We start from the raw sequence: 22,843 nt of genomic DNA on the forward strand, positions 1-22,843 counted from the left end.
GCTTTGGATCAGAAGTAAATAGGTGTTTAAGGTAAACTCAGCAGACTGGGAGGTGTCTAGCAAGATGGCAGGGTTGTCCTACACCTCAGAAGGGTCCCCTAGCCTTCATGGTAGGCCTTTTCGAGCTGGGTCATTACAGGGGGGTAGGGGAAGAAACACCAGGAAAATCCAGAACACAGATTTGATACCATGTGAACGCCTCCTGAAAAACAGAGTGAGCATTTATCAGTCCCATGCTAAGCACCTAGAGCAGAATGACTTAATTCATTTCTTGCATCTCTTTTGTAGGGTTGCCAGCAGCTAACCCAGAGTGCTAAAATCCCCAAGATAACTATGTATTTCATTACAGGTAGGTAGCCGAGTTGCTCTGCCGTAGTCGAAACAAAATAAAAAAAATTCCTTCCAGTAGCACCTTAGAGAGCAACTAAGTTTGTTATTGGTATGAGCTTTTGTGTGCATGCACACAAAATGTGTATCTGAAGAAGTGTGCATGCACATGGAAGCTCATACCAATAACAAACTTAGTTGATCTCTAAGGTGCTACTGGAATTTTTAAATTTTGTTTCGACTGCGTATTTCATTTACACGCCGCCTTTTCCCCAGCCGGGGCTCGAGGCGGCTGACGGACTTCGCGCATGCTCAGTGCAGCTTCCCCGTCCATGGGAGGGCAAAAGCGAAGAGAGGCGCTCCGAGTTTGTCCCTCGCGGCGCCCCGTAGCCGCCGCTTTCTCCATTTCGCTTTGCCTGGCCGCGATGGGGAGCGCGAAGGGCGCCTCGGAGGGAGAGCGCCTTCGCTACGCCGAGTACAAGGGCGGCGGCGGAGGTGGCGGGCCCGGCACGAACGAGGGGCTGGTGAGTGGACGGGGTCGGATAGGGTGGCGGGGGTGGCTCAGCGGCGTGCGCACGCACCCTGCGGCCTAGCGGGCGTTGGGCGCCCACTCGAGCGCCCGGCTGTCGCCATGGCGACGTCCCTCCGCCGCGCCTGCGCAGTAGGGAGGCCTCGTCCTGGCCTTCCTTTCTCTGTCGCGCCTCGTCCTTCTTGGGCGGCGCAGGACCCGCCGTCGCCCTTGCAGACCCCGCTGGTGCTCGAGGGGCGAGAACCAGCGTCTACGACTCAGGCGGCCGGTCGGCCGTTAAACTGAAGCCCTTTCGAAAAGGGAACCCCCCCCCCCTCCAGCTCCCAAAAGTCTCATGGGAGGAAGCCCACCTCCTCAGAAGGGAGAGAGAAAGGAGTGCAGGGCCTGTGCGGAGACCCCCCCCCCTGCCCTATGCCAGGGGTCAGCAACCTTTTTCAGCTGTGGGCCGGTCCACCGTCGCTCAGACCATGTGGGGGGCCAGACTATATTTTGGGGAAAAAAGAACGAATTCCTGTGCCCCACAAATAACCCCGAGATGCAGTTTGAATAAGAGTACAATAGTACCTCGGGTTACATACGCTTCAGGTTACATAAGCTTCAGGTTGCAGACTCTGCTAACCCAGAAATGGTGCTTCAGGTTAAGAACTTTGCTTCAGGATGAGAACAGAAATCGTGCTCCGGGGGTGTGGCAGCAGCAGGAGGCCCCGTTAGCTAAAGTGGTGCTTCAGGTTAAGAACAGTTTCAGGTTAAGAACGGACCTCCGGAACGAATTACCACTGTATCTGGAAGGCTACAACATCCCCATCTCTGCCCTATTGCCTTCCCTGAATGGCTACCCTGCTTCCATGGTGTGGTGTGGTGTTTTCTTTTATACAGTGGTACCTCAGGTTAAGAACTTAATTCGTTCTGGAGGTCTGTTCTTAACCTGAAACTGTTCTCAACCTGAGGTACCACTTTAGCTAATGGGGCCTCCCGCTGCTGCTGCGCTGCCGGAGCACGGTTTCTGTTCTCATCCTGAAGCAAAGTTCTTAACCCAATAGTACGACACATGCAACACGGCGACTAATACAGTGGGAGCTCGGGTTACTTACACTTCAGGTTACATACGCTTCAGGTTACAGACTCCACTAACCCAGAAATATTACCTTGGGTTAAGAACTTTGCTTCAGGGTGAGAACAGAAATCGTGCTCCGGCTGCGTGGCAGCAGCAGGAGGCCCCATTAGCTAAAGTGGTGCTTCAGGTTAAGAACAGTTTCAGGTTAAGAACGGACCTCTGGAACGAATTAAGTACTTAACCCGAGGTACCACTGTATGCATTCTACTCCACTGCCCCCAATTCCAAGGGGAACGCAAACCCTGGGTATGTGCTTGGAACTCTTGGAATCTTCCCCTGCTTGGAGGTTGGGATGGTGTGTGTCCATTATGCCTGCAGTGTGAGGGAGGCTGGCATCTGCTCAGGGGCTGAGAGCAGACCCTGAGCCCTGCCGGGATGAGGTAGTGGACAAGTCATTCATGGAGAAGCCTACCTGGAAGATGGCTGAGATGAGCTACAGAGAGAGTGAATCGGAAAGCAAGCAAAATGTTAGTTGATTTGCACCCTGCAGCTTAAAAAAGGTACAGGAGGCCAGCAAACAAGCAGCAAGGCGCGGAGGACACAGTCATGGTGCTTTTGGTATTGCAGGAAGACAGTCTGAGCAGCACAACCAACCACTGCACAGGGAGTGCCATAGCACCCTCACACACAGTTGTCTCCATTGCTCTATGTTCTCCCCCAACAGGGGAAAGGAGTCTGAGGGGAGGACACTAGGAGAGCCCTTCTCTTACATGCGCTCTCATGGTCACTTGTGCTCACATACCTATCAAGCATCAACATTCGGGGCTTGTCTCTTGCAGCTGCTGACCATTGCTTATTCAGCAACCTTTTCCAGCCATGGGCCAGTCCACCATCCCTCAGACCATGTGGGGGGCCGGACTGTATTTTTTTTTTTTTGGGGGGGGGTGAACAAATTCCTATGCCCCACAAATAACCCAGAGATGCATTTGAAATAAAAGCACATATTCTACTCATGTAAAAACACGCTGATTCCCGGACCGTCAGCGGACCGGATTGAGAAGGCGATTGGGCCGCATCCGGTCCCCGGGCCTTAGGTTGCCTATCCCTGCCCTACGCCCAAACTGGTGCTAGGGGGGAATTTTTTTGGGGGGGTGTTCTTTCCAACTTCGCCACCCTATTCTGACCAATGAGCGTTGTGAGCATCTGGGCACTTGCTCCATTTGGGGTTTCTGGTGTTGGCAGTTCCTTATGCGAATTTCCACGACTTAATGGAAACATAAAAGAGTATTTCTATAGGGTGCTTACGCCTGTCAACCCATCGTGCCACGGGGCACACTGATTTGTGCAGATAGGCGAGAAGAAAAGTGGAAATGTTCTTTCACTTTGTTAACTAGAGATATATAGCGCCGGTTCTTAACAGGATTGGCTTGTGAGGCTTTGGTATTTGCTCCAGTGGCCAGATAGATGCAAGTTTTGTTATATGTTTATATCCTGCTTTTCCCCCCAGATAGGAACTCAGAGTGACTTACAGATAAAATAGACAAAACAAAAAAAAATTCCTTCCAGTAGCACCTTAAAGACCAACTAAATTAGTTCTTGGTATGAGCTTTCGTGTGCATGCACACTTCTTCAGATACACACAAGTGTGCATGCACACGAAAGCTCATACCAAGAACTAACTTAGTTGGTCTTTAAGGTGCTACTGGAAGGAATTTTTTTTTGTTTTGACTATGGCAGACCAACACGGCTACCTATCTGTAACTGTAGATAAAATAGAAACAGCTAAAAACAGGGGGGGGGGGGAGCAATCATTAGAAAGCAATTAAACAATAATATAAGTAGAACAGCATATCTATATAATCTATTAAAACATCATTAATTACAATAAATATACCACAACACCAACCCTCTGGTTTCTCATACAAATATTTTGCCTTTTACACCATTCAGTTACTAAGCTTGCTTTCACCTGCCCAACCCATTTCTGAAGCCAATTCTTCTATTCAGCAGTCCAGTTTTGCACTTCTGTTTTCTTCCTCCTACACATTTAACATAGTTAAATATATTAAAGCAACTGGTTTTGTTCTTATTTGAGAAACAAGCTCCTACCCAGTTACAACTTTTTAATGACAGGATTTCTGTACCTGTGACAGCTTGATGACAGGCAGAGGTCCAATTGCTGGAACCTCCCCATTTCAGACAGATGGTGATAAAATAAGCATCACCAGTTGAATTTCTACCTGATCTACATATGCTGCAGCCACAGGTGCTCGCCAGGAAAAAGATGGCATTCCTATACCCAGAAAGTTACCTAGAACATGTTACATACCTTTCTGTCACAGCTGATAAGCTGATGGAAAAGCGTAAATACAAAATGGGCATTTTGAGGGATAGTCAAGTTATATTACATCATATAAATTTATATTAAGTTTGTATACCACCCTTTCTTGCAAATTAATACTATGGCATTTTAAAGACTTAAGCAGCCCACTTCGTCAGACTGCTGTATGAATCTGATGAAGGCAACTGTAACCTACAAATGTTTGTTTCGCTTAGGCTACAGTGTCATAGGTCTGACATCTCCTTGTTGTTTTATTGTGATGAGTCCCTAATACTGGAGCCCCATTAGTTGTATTTACACAATAAAACATTACTTAGTGGACACGACAGCCATCAAGGGAGAGAGGGAGGGTAGTGCTTACATTAATCTTTTTATGTTTTAAGAGATTCTCAAATTCTGGATATTAAAAGGAAGGTCTGCAAAATGAATTAACATTTACATAGGTAGTTTTCCACTGCTATCTTGCAAATCATAAGCATGCTGCTGGAGAGACTGCTCAAAAATAATGAATCACAATCCCATTTGCCTGAGAGTAAGCCTTGTTGAATTCAGTAACATCTATTTCTATTTAGAAATGATTAGAATTGTGCTGTTAGGCCCGTTCTTCCAATAATTTTGATTAAAAGGCAAATTTAACTGTGACTGCAGTACTTGCTGAAGCTGCGACATATTGGGTTAAGAGTATATATAGATATACATACTGGTATTTATAAATACTTATTGTTGGCCATTATTGCTGTGGCTGAGCCCCATTTATTTATGTGGTATCCAGTTAACAATTGGTATTTAAAATGTGATATTAAAAATGTGTCACTGATGTGAATTATGCATTAATTCACATTTCAAAAAAAGAGATGACTGTAATTGGTAAAATGTGTGACTGAATTGTAAAATATATTAAAACGTTGCCAATATACAAAATTCATTTTTTGCTTTGTAATCTTGGGGGGGGGGGAATGGTGACTAGGCATTCCTTTGTTGCACCTCTAACCTAGCTTTAAGCGGCAAATAGCTTACATATCTGAGTTTCTAACACTGCTCCAATGAGACTGCATGATTTATGTAGGAATATATCAAAATGAAATGTCATGGTAGGCTTAGGGATTGTAGGCAAATAAAAATGTGTATTATGTAAACATTTTAATTGCAGGGTTGGGATGCATATCATTCTTTCATTGCAGAGATCAATAGAGCAGGTCAGAAACCTAAATGACATTTACTTTAGTTGTTTGCTGCCATATTGAGCCACTCAACCACCAGTCCCTTCCTGATCAACTTCTGTTATCTGTTTTAGTTTTGTACTAATATACTATGAACCTCTTGATCACTTAACACAAAGTACCTGTTTTCTTCTGGCATATATTGGAGGTCAGGGGCAGGAAACATAGCCTTTTCCCATTAGCAAAATGAACAATCTAATTACCTTGTGTCTCTTATTGTAAGAATTAATGTTTGTAAACTGCTTCAAGAGGTTTAGATTAAAGATGCCATACAAGTGGAAAGAATTAGTCTTGAAAATGATGAGTTAGGTTTTTGTAACCAGGCAAAACATGACAAGAATTCCAACAGCGAACTGTAATCACTTGAAGTGGTGCATCTGCTGGGGTGTTAAAGAATATTAATGTGATTTCTTGGGGAATGAAAGCAAGCGCTGAATCAGTACAGCATATTCACTCTATGCAGGGCCATAAAGTGTAGCCACGTTAACAGGTGAGATGAAGTTTGTTAGAATTTCTAAGTTCATCCTGTTTAAAGATCTGTATGCTACAAAATGTTACTATCATTTCACAATGAGTTTATAGAGAAAAGTTACAATTTACTTCAATTAAGTGCAGCACCTTTAAAGCTTTAACCAACTGAGCTATCCAGGAATCCGAGCTCTTTTGCATTTTAGCTTAGAACAGTACTGAGTACCTTTATTGATAGTTCCACATGTTATTTATTTACATGTGACTAGGAAAAGAAAGTCTTAACAATTTTATTTTCTGTGAAATCAATATTATTAGTGCATCAAAGAGAGAATTGTAGAGTTGGAAGGGACCCTGAGGATCATCTAGGATCATCTAGTCCAGGGGTCTGCAACCCGCAGCTCTGGAGCCGCATGTGGCTCTTTTACACTTTTGCCGCGGCTCCGGGGCGGATACTAGCGAGGGGAGGAGGCGCATTGTGCCCCACTGTGGCGGGCGCTGTACTGGCTGTGACGTCGCATGGGGGCGGTGCGTGCATTAGTCACGCACTGTCCCGACGTCACCTTCCTGCCCGCTGTCAGGTCGGAGGGCAGCGGCACGCATGCTTTAAATGTCGCAATGGTTTTGTGGCTCCCAGGTGTGTGTTTTTTTCAGAAACGGGTTGAAGTGGCTCTTTTGGTCTTAAAGGTTGCAGACCCCTGATCTAGTCCATTCCCCTGCCATGCAAGAATATGCAGCTGTAAATGTTCAGCAACTGTATGTGTGGATGATACAAAAACCTGTAAATCTCTTTCTGCAGAAGCAATCGATGCAGAAATTAAGAAAATAATTGAATAGTGCTATAGGATTTGGGCTGGGTCTTGCTGTCATTGAACACTTAAAAATTTGTTTTAAATGTGACCTTGCATTTCTCATTGAATCCATGTTTATAGCAAGATTTCTCATACTGCAGTTTGTGGAAACACCACTGGGGGCACATAAATGGTTTTATAGTTCTTACTGGCAGTAGACCTTTAAGTTCTGGGGATTCCTGACTTTGCAAGATTTTGCCTTTGATGGTGGACTGCATATAAGATCAATTTTAAAAAACGGTACAGTTTAAAATAACAGCACATACATAAAATCACTTCAAATCCAGTGCAGACAGCAACTAGGGAAAAGATCTTCATTTAGAAGGCTTGTTGAAAGAGGAATGTCTTTAGCAGGTGCCAAAAGGTGGTTGCGGCTGCACTAAAGGTCCCGTTCCAGCATTGTGTGCAATTGTGTGCAATGGCGCTCCTAATGGTTTGGAACTACAGGGTACCCTCTCCTGTGGAATGTGGTGATGGTCTTACCCCCTACATAGTCAACCCATCTTGTAGATATTAGCATGGTCATGGGCCATGTAGGGCTTTGTACACCAATAACACCACCTTGAAACTAGTCTGGTAGAGAATGGACAGCCAAAGCAATTATGTCAGTAGCACCATAATACGATGGTGATACAGTGGTACCTTGGGTTACATACGCTTCAGGTTACGGACTCCGCTAACCCGGAAATATTACCTCGGGTTAAGAACTTTGCTTCAGGATGAAAACAGAAATCGTGCGGCGGCAGTGCAACGGCAGCAGGGGCCCCATTAGCTAAAGTGGTGCTTCAGGTTAAGAACAGTTTCAGGTTAAGAACAGACCTCCAGAACGAATTAAGTTCTTAACCCGAGGTACCACTGTATACTGCCCCAGTGGTACCCGAGGTACCACTGTATACTGCCCCAGTCAAGCTGTTGAATTTTGCAGTAGCCTCAAGGGCAGCCCCATATAGAGCACACTGCATTTCGGTAATATAGTGTTCTTGATAGAGTTGTGCTCCTGTTGAAATAACAGGGCTGAACTTGAAAATGGGAGGCTTTGTTATTTAAGGCCCAGATGGATTTGGTGCTGAAGGGCCTATTTCTTGCTGCATCAGGCTTGCCAGCTATAGCCCTTCCTGGACTAGAGCAACGTGGCTGCAGTTATTCATGGTTTAATAACCTCCCAGCTAGATGACACTTAACACAGTCTATGTGGACCTATCCTGGAATAGGGTCTGGAAGCTGCAGCTGGTGCTGATTGCAGCCACAAGTGGTTTGAGCAATGCAACAAATGGGACTCTTCAGGAGCTGCACTGGCCAATTCAGGGTGTTGATCTTAATGTATAAAGCCCTGAACGACTTTGTCAGCACTGGTGTTGGTGTTGCAACTATTACTTTTGCTGGTTTGTTGAGAAACAAAGTACACAGTCATACCTTGCTTGACGAACGGCTTAGTTGCCAAACGTTTTAGCTTTCAAATGATCAAAAACCGGAAGTGAGTCTTCTGGTTTTTGAACAATTTTCGGAAGCTGAACGTCCGATGCAGCTTCCGTGGCTTCCAATTGGCTGCAGGAATTTCCTGCAGCCAATCGGAAACCGCACCTTGATTTTTGAATGGTTCCAGGAGTTGAACGGACTCCCGGAATGCATTCTGTTCGTCAACCAAGGTACGACTGTACGTGAATGCCTCTCCCTGTATCAGCCAATCCAAGCCTTGCTATCTTCAGGGGAAGCCGTATCCTACCAATGGGTATAGCTGATATTATGGTAATTCAGGATACGGTCTTCTTTATGGTGGCACCTCATATGTAGATGTTCCACCATTTTGGAGGTACAATTTTCTCTCTCATCAATGATTTTTCAGTGGCAGCTTAAAACATATTTTCACCCCAGGCATTGGGTATGTGTGCAACCCTAAGCATGCTTATTTTTTTTAATGGTTGCATGCAGTGTTTTTAATCCTGTTAAATCTCATGTTTATATTTTGTGATATGCAGGTTGAAGAGTGGTCTGAAAGTAAAATAAAACGTGTAGAATCTTGGTAAACAGTCATGGTACCATGTTTCCCAAAGTATGGAAATTGCTGGAAAGTGTTAGAAACTCAGGTGTATAAGCTAAATGCCAAATGGTGCCTTAAACCTAGGTTGCAGTTGCCACGGTGTAATGTCTAAGTGCTTTTTTTTTAACTGTGAAATTTATCATTCGTGTCTAGGTTTCTATACTGCTTTATATTTTAAAGAAAAAAATATCACAGTGGTTTCCAACACATTAAAACATCAAATAGAGCAATCTGGAATAAAACAAATTCAAGCTTCAAGGGAAATATTTCAGATCTTTCACAAAGTGACATTTTGCTTTCCCCATATTTATTTACCTGCTCAGTTTATATAGCTGCTCCATAGCAGAAGGATTATTGGGAGGCAGTGGGGTGTAGTGGTGAGAGTGTCGGACGAGGAGATCAGGGTTCAAACCCCCATTCTGTCATGAAGCTCACTGGGTGACCTTAGAGCATAGCTGTCAACTTTTCCCTTCTCTTGCGAGGAATCCTATTCGGAATATGGGGATTTCCCTTTCAGAAAGGGAAAAGTTGACAGCTATGCCTTAGAGTCAGTAGCAACCTCTTAGCCTACCTTTCAGGGTTGTTGTAAGGATTAAGTGGGGCGGGGGGCGACCATGTACAGTGGTACCTCGGGTTAAGTACTTAATTCATTCCGGAGGTCAGATTAACCTGAACTATAATTATAATAATTATAGATATTTATATATTATTATATTATTATATTATATATTATTATATATTTATATATTATTATATATTTATTTTATATTATTATTTAATTTAATAATTTAATTTAATTATTTTAATTTAATTTAAAATAAATTGATTTAATAATATTCTATTATTAAATATAATAATTATATATTATTATATACAAATATAATTATAATAACAAATTAACCTGAAACTGTTCTTAACCTGAAGCACCACTTTAGCTAATGGGGCCTCCTGCTGCCGCCGGAGCCCGATTTCTGTTCTTATCCTGAAGCAAAGTTCTTAGCCTGAAGCACTATTTCTGGGTTAGCGGAGTCTGTAACCTGAAGCGTATGTAACCCGAGGGTACCACTGTATTCCTTGGAGAAAAAGGTGGGATATAAATGCAATAAATAAGCTCTGCTGCTGACCTGCTTAAGAAAGCTGGAGAGGCCAGCCAGAGGGAGATGTCTGTCGCCAACCTGGCAGCCAGAGATCTCCACGTAGTCCCAGTTGGACCCTTGTCAGTCGCAAAAAGCACCTGGTGCCTGGGAAATTTCTAACAGTGGCTGGAAGCGAGAGGTGTGGTTCAGTCTGCTGAAAATCCAGTTACATCAGGCGTGAGATAGTGCTTCAGGGAAGATTTTGTGGGGAAAGGAAAGGAAGTTGCCTATTGAGCTATGGGCAGGGCTGTATGTACTGTGCCTTAGAAAACATATTAACATATTAAAATACTAAATATTGACATCTAGAAATCTAGTGTCAATATTTAAAATTACTTGGACTCCTTTTGTATTTTCCTACACTGTTTGTTATATATATTGGCAGCTTGACTACTTCCAACTTAATACATTCCTATATAATTGTATTATGTTATTATTTTAAACAGGCTCGATCTATGATAAGTATTGGCCTTGGTGTTGCAGCCATTGCTTTTGCTGGTAAGTGTGTGTGTGTGTGTGTGTGTGTGTGTGTGTGTGTGTTTAGAAACAAATGTGTCACCCATTACTGCATTTCTTAAGACAAACTGAATAGTAATGGAATGTGTTTTAATGAGAAAAGGACTTGAACTTCTTTTTATATTGTAATATTTTATACTTTCTATATTTATAATGGACCCGCTGAGCCCTGGATTGCTTACTCTAGCTACCAGTGACTCTCCAGTATCCTAAGCAAGGGGACTTCCAGACCAAGGAAATAAATTTGAGTAGAAAGATTTCCCCTGAAATTCACAGGGCAGGTTCATAAAAGACTTGCTTATTAACCTAAGAATTTTGCTACTCCTAATGATTCTCTTAAAAGACAGCTTTCCTGGTGATGCTATAAATGGGAGATATGCCTGCCAGCTCATCGTGGCGCATTGCTGGGCTTGCCTCCAAAAGCAGCCACTCAGGGAACGTTTTGAATCAGGAAAGGGCAACAATTTGGACCTTCAGACAAATGAGATGAAAAATTGGGTTCTTCTCTGTTTTCTTGCAGAAATTACTGTTGCTGCATGCTTGCTTAGCAGATGAACAGATGTTAAATTGCCTTTTGTTTCAATATTTTATAGGTCGTTATGCATTCCAGCTCTGGAAACCACTAGAACAAGTAATCACAGAAACAGCAAGGAAAATTTCAGCCGCTGTAAGTTTAGAGCTCAGGTCTCTCTAGTGAGATTAGAAGCTTGAGAGTGACAGAGATAACGTTGCAGGATAAGGATACCTAACCCTGACCCAACTAGGTGATGACTACAATAACAGAACAGGGACTCATTCACTTCCTGCCCCACCATGGCTGTAAGTCTGCGTTGGCCAGGCAGTCAAGGGACTCTCAGGTATATGGTTACCACATTTCCTTTACATTTATTCCAGTCCTGGGTGGAAGTGAAACCTGGCAAGGCAAGCAGCCAGCCTACTTGTCCTTCACTAGAATCCAAAGTAGTTAGCTTTCTTCTGTCAAATCCCACTTATACCTCATGTAGCATTGAGCCAAAGGGTCTAGGGCAGATGAGCATGACAGTATCTCCTTGAGTCTTGCAGGCAATAGCCAATTTTAAGAAGCTTGTTTAGAAAAGGCAAGAGGACAGGCGTAAAAAGCAGAATTAAGTTTTAAGAAAAATGAACATTTTAGTTCAACTCTCCCTTTCATGTCTTCCATATTAACTTTCCCCCCTTCTTTTGGTTCTGTGCACACATGTTTTCCCTAGGTCTTGCCAATAATATCTTTTTTAAAAAATTGTGCATTTAAATAATGGATTGAGATAGTAAACCATTACTATGCGTAATTCCCTTGCATTTCTACAGAGCGAATAAGTGCATCCTTCCAGTTTTAGTCAGTATAGTTGTATAAATCAGGTTCCAGATCAACTAGTTCGCTTGGAGGAAATCTTTTGATCCCTCAATGCAAATGAAATTAGATTCAAAGGGACTTTGATCAATATTAAAGCTACAGCTTTAAATAGAAGTTCAGTATATTCAGAATCACACAAAACGTAGGAAAGAGCACCCTACTAATACTTTAGGACTTAGGAGTTAAGAATCATTTTTGAAAACTACAAAGAGACCTTATGACTTACTTTTTTCTCTCAGCTATTGTGTCAAATATGACTACTTTACAGTAGATACAATATGATTTTATCTCCTCTAGCAACAGCAAAAGTCTTGTTCAGTGATCATATTTCAAAACCAAATCTGATCTTTTTAAAGCAGAGGTTGGATGCCCATCTGTCAGAGATTCTTTAGTTGAGATTCCTGCATTGCACGGGTTGGACTAGATGACTCTCGGGGCCCCTTCTAACTATGATTCCATACCACTTGCCACATCAGTCTAGAGGCAGAGTAACAACACATTTATAAAATATATTATTCACATTAAAATCAATATACACAGGGCAATCTGTTGGAATTAAACACTTGTAAAGTCCTGGGAACATAGATATATTCTTAAGGTAAAGGTAAAGGTACCCCTCCCCGTACGGGCCAGTCTTGACAGACTCTGGGGTTGTGCGCCCATCTCACTTAAGAGGCCAGGGGCCAGCGCTGTCCGGAGACACTTCCGGGTCACGTGGCCAGCGTGACATTGCTGCTCTGGCGAGCCAGCACAGCACACGGAAACGCCGTTTACCTTCCTGCTAGTAAGCGGTCCCTATTTATCTACTTGCACCCGGGGGTGCTTTCGAACTGCTAGGTTGGCAGGCGCTGGGACCGAGCAACAGGAGCGCACCCCGCCGCGGGGATTCGAACCGCCGACCATTCGATCGACAAGTCCTAGGCACTGAGGCTTTTACCCACAGCACCACCCGCGTCCCCTAGATATATTCTTAGTAGGCATCAAAACTTCATCAGTGTTGGCACCTGCCTGAGCTCAGAGGGGAGGTGATTTATTAAGAAGGGTGCCATCATCGAAAAGCCTCTTCCTCTGACTGTAACACTTGAATAGTACAAGAGAGGTGAAGATGCTCCCTTACATCACCTGCTCCCAAACTGTTAGGGCAGGCATAGGCAACCTCAGCCCTCCAGAAGTGTTTTGGGACTACAATTCCCATGATCCCTGACCACTGGTCCTGTTAGCTAGGGATCATGGGAGTTGTAGTCCCAATACATCTGGAGGGCCGAGGTTGCCTATGCCTGTGTTAGGGCTTTACAGGTGAGGACCAAAACCTTAAACTTGGCCCAATCGGTTATCGGTAGGCAGCGCAGCTCGTTTGAGAGCAATGCCGTGCGACTGCAGCATGACAAAACGTTGAGATGCCTAGCTGCCACTTTTTGCCCTAGCTACAAAATTGAATCAAGGTCATTATACCTCACACACAGATCAAATTACTTCATCTTGTCTCTCCCATACAGAATCTTTCTTCCTATTATAAAGGCGGATTCGAACAGAAAATGAATCATCGAGAAGCTAGTCTTATTTTAGGCACAAGGTAAGTGTTTTGCATTGAAACAGAATCTATTCAGTGCCAAAGCCTGAAAGAAAAGTGGTGTGAAATGTGGGGTAGGCCCATCTTATCCAGTAGTTTTATTAAAGATAAAAAACACTAAAAGAAGTGGCCTTCAAAAATTACCCAGTTTGCTGTGTTGAAAGAACTCTTGGTATTTATTTACCTTTATATACTTGTATACCTCTGCCAATAAATTCAAAATAGCTTACAAAATAAAAAAGTAGCTTATACCAAATTGGACAGTACAAAAAGGATGAAGATGGAAGGGGGAAATTAGCAAATTTGGGTACTAATTCTCCCGTATTAAAAACAGTTTTAAGTGGCGCATTCAGTTATACTTCTGCAGTTTTGCACGTTTAATTTTACATGATTCAGAACTTGGATGGCTTAAAATCTATGCTTTGTGCACATGAGCTAGTCAGAAGGAGTCATGTGTAGACTAAGAGTGTACCCTCTGTATGGTTAAACCAGCCATTTGGGGACATTTCCTCCTTCCAGCAGCGCATGTGACCCATTCACTCCCCCTCCCCCCCCTCAATATTTTACCTGATAGGCCAGCCCTGCCAAGCAGCCTCCCAACTTCCTCCCCCAAGCCCATGATCATTCACTCTGCTCAGTTCATTAAACTACATGGCCCAGTGCCTACAAGCAGAACTACATTATAACAAGCACTCAGTCTCCCACACACCAGGCATGTAGACCTGGATTTGTGGGCGTCAGCCCTACTCCCAGCCAGGCTAAAGGTAAAGGATTTTCCCTGAAATTCACAAGGCAGGTTGTGACCGATTCTGGGGTTGCGGCGCTCATCTCGCTTTATTGGCCGAGGGAGCTGGCATACAGCTTCCGGGTCATGTGGCCAACATGACTAAGCCGCTTCTGGCGAACCAGAGCAGCGCACGAAAACGCCGTTTACCTTCCCGCCAGAGCGGTACCTATTGATCTACTTGCACTTTGACGTGCTTTGTAACTGCTAGGTTGGCAGGAGCTGGGACCGAGTAACGGGAGCTCACTCCATCGCAGGGATTCGAACCACCGACCTTCTGATCGGCAAGTCCTAGGCTCTGTGGTTTAAGCCACAGCGCCACCCACGTCCCCAGCCAGGCTACTCTTCCACAAACATGAGCTCTGACAAACAGATTGGAGTAAACTTTGTGATGGCCTCACTGAAGAGGACACACCAGTTGCCCCCCACAAACAGCAGCTATCCAAACAACAGACAGAGGGGATGAGGCCCCACCATAGATCTCTGGGCTGGACATTCCCAACAGGGCTGCTGCAACACAGCAGTGCCCAGGCTGGTGGACCTGTTGGGAAGAAGATGTACTCTTAAAGCCTGATTTGATAGTCCACTCTCTCCACTCAATGGCAAGAGTTGGAAGGCATCCCAAGGGTCGTCTGGTCCAACCCTCTGCAATGCAGGAATCTCAACACGTGGTCCCCCATCCAATTTGAAACCCTGCTTAGCTTTGCAAAAGTGCTAGCAGTTTTATTGCTGCACCACTAGGAGGGGATTTCTCCATCTCATGCTCCACCAAGACACTTTCTGTCAGTGCCCTGTGTTTTGACTGTTGGCACTGCTTGCAGGTGTCTCGTACCACTGATCAGCACAGGTGAATACTCATGTGTAAATGTGTGTAGACCACTCTCAAAAGATCCCCAAAACGCAAAGCTATGGATTACTTTGAAACTTCATTCTTCAAGGATGTAATACTGTCGCTTCCCCACCAGATGGCAAATACCTCTAGATGTTAAAACAAAATAATAAAAATTCCTTCCAGTAGCACCTTAGAGACCAACTAAGTTTGTTCTTGGTATGAGCTTTCGTGTGCATGCACACTTCTTCGGATCTGAAGAAGTGTGCATGCACATGAAAGCTCATACCAAGAGCAAACTTAGTTGGTCTCTAAGGTGCTACTGGAAGGATTTTTGTTTGTTTCGACTATGGCAGACCAACACGGCTACCTACCTGTAACTACCTCTAGATGTTGTTTATCAGAAGAAAACAATTTTGCTAATTTATAGCCCGCAAGAATCTTTATTTATGATAAACACTCTAAATTTATCTTTACAGTCCATCCGCTGGGAAGGCCAAGATTAGAAATGCTCACAGACGAATCATGCTTTTGAATCACCCTGATAAAGGTAAGCTTTGCGTTTCATAAATATTAGTTGATAGGTAACGTGCTGCCAGACCTTCTCTCTTCACATGTGTATGAAGCAAAACGCTAATCACTAACTTCACAAATTCACTGCAGTGCATTTCAAGACATATCTTGGAAGTGTTGCCTGCAGTATGAGACAGATTTGCATCTGGTCTCTGTGATCCAAAGGAAGGAATGTATAGCTGCCTTTGGGGTCATTTACTTGATCACAAACAAAGTAGCTGTCAAACACAGCGTGAAGAACCACTGTGTGAAGTAGCTTGCTTTTGAAGAAGGGGAAACATTAACCATGAGGCTGCAAAAATCCATGTCTATATGAACAGAGTATGTGCAGCCATAAATAGACAAACACCTTTTTGAGCAGAATGTCATACAAATGTATGTACTAGATTTTAGCGCTCTTAAAAACTATAAAACCAGGCACAGATGTTTTAACTAGCCAGGTTTTTAATGTATGTATCTCCCCAAAAAGCTCTTATTATAACTTTAACTACACTACAGCTGGTTGAGAAGGAAAGCCCATATGTTCGTTGCTGTTTGTACTTTGATACAACAGATGGTATAGAGTTGCACAGTATTTAAAAAGCCAAAAGGGGGGAAGTGAAGACGTTTATATCTCGTTGACAGATTTATAGTTTATTCCTTCTCATTTCAGGAGTATAAAATTAATTCTGACCTCATTAAGGTGAAAGGTGTGGAGCACACCATTTCTTATTTCTCCCTCCCCCTCTTTTTACTAGTAATTTATTCATTAAATAAATCAGTAAAATTGGATTTACTCTGTAGATGCAGGAACGAGACAATGATGGAAGAAAAACGCATTTGGAGGCAAACAAAGAAGTGTAATTCTGTGGTCAAAGCACTGCTGCTTAACACCTTGGAGAGACACGGGCAAAGGGAAGAGGTTTGCAGTTCAGCTGCAGTGAAGGGGCAGTTGCTATAGCACAAAACTCTAATGGCTCCCCAGCACCCACATACACACGGGCAGAATGCTTTTGAGACAGCACCAGGCACAATCCTTCCTTCGTTTCATCCAGCCCATCCATCATTCCAGGACATAAAAGGGCTGGACATATATCAGATCTCTTGGCCCAGCGTGAAGTTTTAGTTGTCCAAGCGACCTTCATGGGATTTTTCCATTCCAGTTTCCCACAGGAGGTCAAGCTCATTCTGATCATTTTTAGGGGGTGGGCCTTGACTATGACACTTCTGCTGGCATCAGTCAACGTCCTGGACATCAATCATTGTCAGCAGCAGAAGCCGTGGCAGCTCCAAGAGCAGCCGTGAGAATGCTGCAGGTACAATGTCTTGCGCAATGCCAATTTCCTTAATGGAGGTTTGAGTTGAAAAATTGAAAAAGCAATCGCAACGGGTGAAATAACATTAGATGCAAATATTAGAAGAGTTGAAAATACATAGCTGACAAATGTAGATAATATCATGTTTTCATATCTGTGGCCTAGTTTGTATTTTTGCTCTGTCTCCATGCCTATTATCCTCTGACGGAGGCCGTATTATAGCCAGTTGTAATATGGGACATTTTGAGAGGCTGTGTTAATAATCTCTATGCTGTGTAAGCTATATGCTGCTCTTTAGTGATTCCAAGGCTAACACAGATAAGGAACATCATCTGCTTGGGATTCTCCCAGTTACTGCACTTTCAGCAATGAGATCTGAGGCCAGCCAATTTACAGCGTTGCCCTGGCGGAGTAATATTGTGTATTCAGGCATTATATACCTGAATAAACGTGGGGGCAAGTTTCTGGCGTACATATTTACACGCTCCTAGACACAGATAAAAATATATTGATTAGTGACTACGGTAAAATCTCCTGATGGGAGATCATAATACAGTATCAAAGAATCGTAAGCGTTGTTGCTGTTACATCCGTATTCCACGATAGGTTTGTTATCTACCAGGTATTTCTGTTCCTGTTTGTCGAGATCCTTATCAGGAGCATGTGCAATGCAGCACTCCCTGCCCCTCTTCAGAGTTTGGGGCTTCAGGGTTCTCCTTTTACCCACAGGATGCCCCACTGCCATCTCACCAGAGCATAGTTTCCTTCCTCGTCTTTCACTTGTTTTTCTCTTCTTTCGCTTAGCCCACCTGTATAGCAACATCCGCCCAATTTTCTACCCCCCTCTCCCTCCCCACATTAACCAAAGGTGATCTAGACGCCTCACTTTGAGAAGCTGTATCCTGTCAACATGTACTAATTTATTTGTGGGGTTTTTCTGTTCCTGTTAAATGGTGTAAAGGCACTATGGACTTCACTTAGGATTTTGTTGTGTGCATGCTCAGATTCCTGCTGTGAAAGTGCTGCAGAGTGTCTGATATCTTTCCCACTTGTCGTCCTGCTTCTCTGATGCTAACATAATGTTATACAAGATGTGGGGTGTACAAAATGTGTTTGCCCATGCAAGGTTTCATGTATCCTGCTGCATCATGCTTCAGATGGTGTTTATTCTATGCAGGGGCCTATATGCATGCAGCATTGCACAACTTTGCTCCTTCCCTAAATGCAGAGGTGTCAGCACATGGATTAAAAACTATAAAAAGAAGGGAACCAAGTGCAGGGTTCTCATAGCATGGTGATCTGTAGCTGGAATTTCCATTGTATGTGATTCCTCCGAGCAGATGCTTAGAAAAGGTTGTTTGTAACGTTCTGCAGTGGAAAGCACATTGTCCCAGAAAAACATCTAGGTGTTTGTTGCTGCACGGTGAGCTCCCGACAACAGACCTTTGGTTGTTATTTTCAGTGGCAGGAGGCAGATGGTTGGCACTCGAGGAGAGTGAAAAAAACAAACATCGAGGCTGCTGAACTGTAATCAGATTGTTAGATGGACTGGAAAGCAGTGGCAGCGTTGAGGACAGGGAAGAAGAAGGCAGTATTCTGTGCCTAACAGCATTAATGTGACGCATTTGGCTGGTATGCCTGTGCCTTAACTGAAAAATGGGCCATGTTTGCAGTGCACACCTAATGATTCTACGTTAAAATATTCCTGCTGGAGTTTCCTTCAAAGCATGCTGTCAAAAATAAATTAAACATGGTGCGGTACCTTAATCTGCCTGTGGTCTGAGGATTTGATGCTGTTACTGCACAACGATATATCTGTCCTTGTGGAATTGATCTTGGGAAAGCAATCCTAACTTTCTTATGATGGAGAGCTGTGTTTCCTTGCCTCTAGGTCAGGAGTGGGGAACTTCAGGGCCTGGTGAAGAGCCTCATCCATGGCTCTGCCCACCACTGGCATGCGGCCCCTGAAAGGCTGCCCATGAGAGAATACGGCCCCCGGGTTCTAAATGTTCCTCAGCCCTGACATAGACTTCAAAGCCCAGCACTGGACTGGAATGACTTTGAAGAAATCAGTGCTTCACTTCATTCATTCATTCATTCATTCATTCATTCAAAAGATGTCTATATTGCTCTTCAGCAGAAGTTCCGGGTCGGCTAAGACAATACACAAGCAGCTTATTAAGAAGCCTGGGAAAACACAACATCTTGTCTGGTGCTGAAAGTGTGTTGGCACCAGGTAGGGCTCACTGGGAAGGGTTTCACAAATGGTGTGCCACCACTGAGAAGGCTCTGAACTGCAACACTCCAAAATTTTGCTTGTGGATATTCCAGAGAACCCATTGCCTAACAAAACGAGACATTAGCCAGTCAATAGATTTAGGAAAGTCAGTTGTCTTGTGTCATATGCTATACTATACCTGGGAGTAAGTTGAACCCTAGTGGACTCTAATGGAATTTATTTCCAAGTAGACAGAGATAGAATTGCGCAGAAAAAGCAGTTTAATTGCCCTTAGGATTGTGGTTCATTGTGATACTTGTGTCAATTTCTTGTTAGAAAGTTAATGAAACTTGGTGAGATGACATGTGAAATTTACTTTCCATAACTGCGGAGTAGGCTTATTGTTAAATCCAGCATTATGTAGTCTTCACTTTATTCTCTCTTCTCTTTATTTAGGTGGCTCTCCGTACTTGGCAACGAAAATCAATGAAGCAAAAGATTTGTTGGAATCAAGCAGTAAACATTAGGGCTCCAGGATTCTGTTTCGTTAGGAAGCATCGTAGATCATGCAGCTTACTCCTGTAAAGCAGCTTTCTGTTTTGTGTTGGGTGCTAATGTTGGATCTCATCTTCAGCTACAGTGTATTCAGAAAGTTGAATTTGTAATTTCAAGCACTTAATAATAAAATTCACTTTCAGTATTAGAAACCTCACATGTGCCGTTCTTGTAGGAAGTATATTTGCATGGGTAATAAACTCCACCCGCCCCCCCGGCCCTTGCATCTGCCTCTAGGAGCCAAAACAGTGAGAGACATCAGCAATGGCAGCCCAGGTGAGGAAGACCTCCCCTATAAGATAATGCAATACAATACAGTGGTACTCAGGTTACAGACGCTTCAGGTTACAGACTCCGCTAACCCAGAAATAGTACCTCGGGTTAAGAACTTTGCTTCAGGATGAGAACAGAAATCGCACGGCGGCGCAGCAGCAGCAACGGAAGGCCCCATTAGCTAAAGTGGTACCTCAGGCTAAGAACAGATTCAGGTTAAGAACAGACCTCTGGAACAAATTAAGTTCTTAACCTGAGGTACCGCTGTATAAGTTTATTATTCTAGCCAAAGTCCATACTAAACCTGCAGCACTGTACCAATAAAACAACATCCAGCGTCGATGAGCCAGCATCTATTATGTAAGAGAGGTTACCAGAGACACCAACAAAGCCAAATCTAGCTTGATTTCAAATAGAACTCCTGAATCACCACAACAATTTATAGTGTTGTTATCTAACTCCTTTTTCCTGGTTTTGTTTTTGCAGCCAGTGCATAGAGTGCCACTTTGTGTGTCAAGAAGGTATTATTGTCACTCCAAAGAAACAGACGGTTTCTGCTGGGGTGTGCCGGCCTGGTGGAGTGAAGAAGGGCTTCAGAAAGTGATATAGATACAGTGGTACCTCGGGTTAAGTAGTTAATTCGTTCCGGAGGTCCGTTCTTAACCTGAAACTGTTATTAACCTGAAGCACCACTTTAGCTAATGGGGCCTCCTGCTGCCGCCGCGCTGCCGGAGCACGATTTCTGTTCTCATCCTGAAGCAAAGTTCTTAACCTGAAGCTCTATTTCTAGGTTAGCGGAGTCTGTAACCTGAAGCGTATGTAACCCGAGGTACCACTGTACTGCTTTCTGAAACCTGTGTTCACTCCAGCACACTTACAGATAATGTGTGATGTCTTCCAACTGAGGTTGACCACAAATGCAAAGTCTGTCTGCATACAGGACCTTGTAGCAGCCATCCAAGACTGCAATGGGCATCATTTGGAAACTCAGCTCACTAAAGGCATTTTCTAGGGAAGCTGATGAATTTGATCAGCTAACTAGGTCTGAAATGCTCTGTTCTCAAGATTGGATACCAAGGGGGGAAATTGGTGTTTCTAATGGGTTGCAGGTCCCTTCTGGAGTCTACCTAGAAGAGACAACCTCTTAGTTGACACCTGTTCAAGGTCAAAGCAGAGCTCAGTTCTGGAAAATGATAATAGTCAAAAACATCTTGATAAGCTGCTTCCCAGAGTTGGCTATTGCCCAATTCCATATAGCACAGAGCAAGAAAACACTCAATAGGCATAGTAGTATTTTTAAATATATATAAATACTTTAACTGAGCAAAGCTCTTGCCTTAATTGTTGGCCACCCAGATTCTGTTCAGAAAAGAGCTGCTGATATTGTTGATGGCAGAGAATATAGCCTTTAAAAACCCCAACAAATTCTGCAGTTTCCTAAACTTCCCAAACTCTGTGTTCATGATGGCAGGAGCAGGGAGGGGGCCCAGATCTGCGGGGGGCAGTGGTGGGGCATTTTGCTTACAGCAGCAAAACATCCCGGGCTGCCCCTGCCCACACCCTGTTGGCTTTCTACCGCCATAATTGTTTTTGGGATTAGGATTTTGTTGGGCAGAGTGGCCTCTTCACCCTGCTGCTGAACTTGCCCATCTGCTAACTGGCCTTGACACTTTGCCAGCCAGGGGTCCCTCTAGCTCCTAGAGGGATACTTAACAGGGTCAAGGAAGCTTATCTGCCTCCTGGCATATGTGCCTTCAGGATGCTTTGCTCACACTTTTTCCAGTTTTTTTATATTTTCTGTAAGGCTCCCAGATGCATAATGCACATACAGTGGTGCCCCGCAAGACGAATGCCTCGCAAGACGAAAAACTCGCTAGACGAAAGGGTTTTCTGGTTTTTGAGTCGTTCCGCAAGACAAATTTCCCTATGGGCTTGCTTCGCAAGACGAAACGTCTTGCGAGTTTGTTTCCTTTTTCTTAAAGCCGCTAAGCTGTTAATAGCCGCTAAGCCACTAATAGCCGTGCTTCGCAAGACGAAAAAACCGCAAGACAAAGAGACTCGCGGAACGGATTAATTTCGTCTTGCGAGGCACCACTGTACATATTTTGGGTGGTCATATTTTGGATGCCAGGAGAGAGGGCTACTTTATTTTGCAATAGCAGCTTGTGAAGAATAGTTGAAAGCCCTTTCCCCTTGTTTTTTCAGCTAGGAAGCTTACAGTACTTATTTTTCTGATAACATGGCAGAAAACACAGGGGAGGCTCTGACATGGGTTTAGCAGAGCCAAGTGCAACACAGTGGAGTAAAGGTTTTCAGACTTGCAGCATTCAAGGCACTCTTTCCACACCAACTTATTTGCAAATTACAAAGAATTCCTGAGTATCCTAAGGAAAAGGTTGTTCATATAAAACACCACCCTTTGTGATCTGCGTGTTGTCTCTCATCCATCCCCCCAACCACTGTGGCGTGGCAGGAAGATGGAGAGATAAATGGGCAAACTGTGTTGCAGGAAACTTTATTACCCATTGCTAGATCTTGAGGATAAATTAGATTTGGGCTGGATATTAATGTGAACCTACCTGATTTGCACTTCCTGAAAGAATACGCATAGTGAAATGCAGGTATCCTTCAAAATTTGCACGTATCCATCTTGTGTGATTCACTTCTCCAATCAAATAATGTGTACAAAATGTGTGTGTTAGGGGGAAGTGTGCATAAAATGCATATATAATGCACTTAACATCAGGAGAAATTGCAAAAATGTATATATCAGGCAAAGCCTCATTTCCAGACTTCCATATCTGGAGAAATTGGCACTAAAATGCTGACAAATTTCCATCAGCACTTGAAAAGAAAAAACACAAATATGAAGAAATGTGAAGAACGGGGGAAAT

The 22,843-nt window shown here is 43.6% G+C and overlaps 1 protein-coding gene across 1 annotated transcript; it reads left to right on the plus strand.

The window, feature by feature from the left end:
- Nucleotides 1-671: 671 nt before the first annotated feature.
- On the plus strand, nt 672-19,828 carry DNAJC15 (DnaJ heat shock protein family (Hsp40) member C15). Its single transcript, XM_028738092.2, has 6 exons — nt 672-851; nt 10,411-10,462; nt 11,074-11,147; nt 13,349-13,425; nt 15,515-15,585; nt 19,578-19,828. The coding sequence occupies exons 1-6, from the start codon at nt 753-755 to the stop codon at nt 19,646-19,648; spliced, it is 444 nt and encodes a 147-aa protein (XP_028593925.2). The 5' UTR covers nt 672-752; the 3' UTR covers nt 19,649-19,828.
- Nucleotides 19,829-22,843: the final 3,015 nt, after the last annotated feature.

This window comes from Podarcis muralis, chromosome 8, assembly GCF_964188315.1.
Source record: "Podarcis muralis chromosome 8, rPodMur119.hap1.1, whole genome shotgun sequence".
Taxonomy (NCBI): Eukaryota; Metazoa; Chordata; class Lepidosauria; order Squamata; family Lacertidae; genus Podarcis; species Podarcis muralis.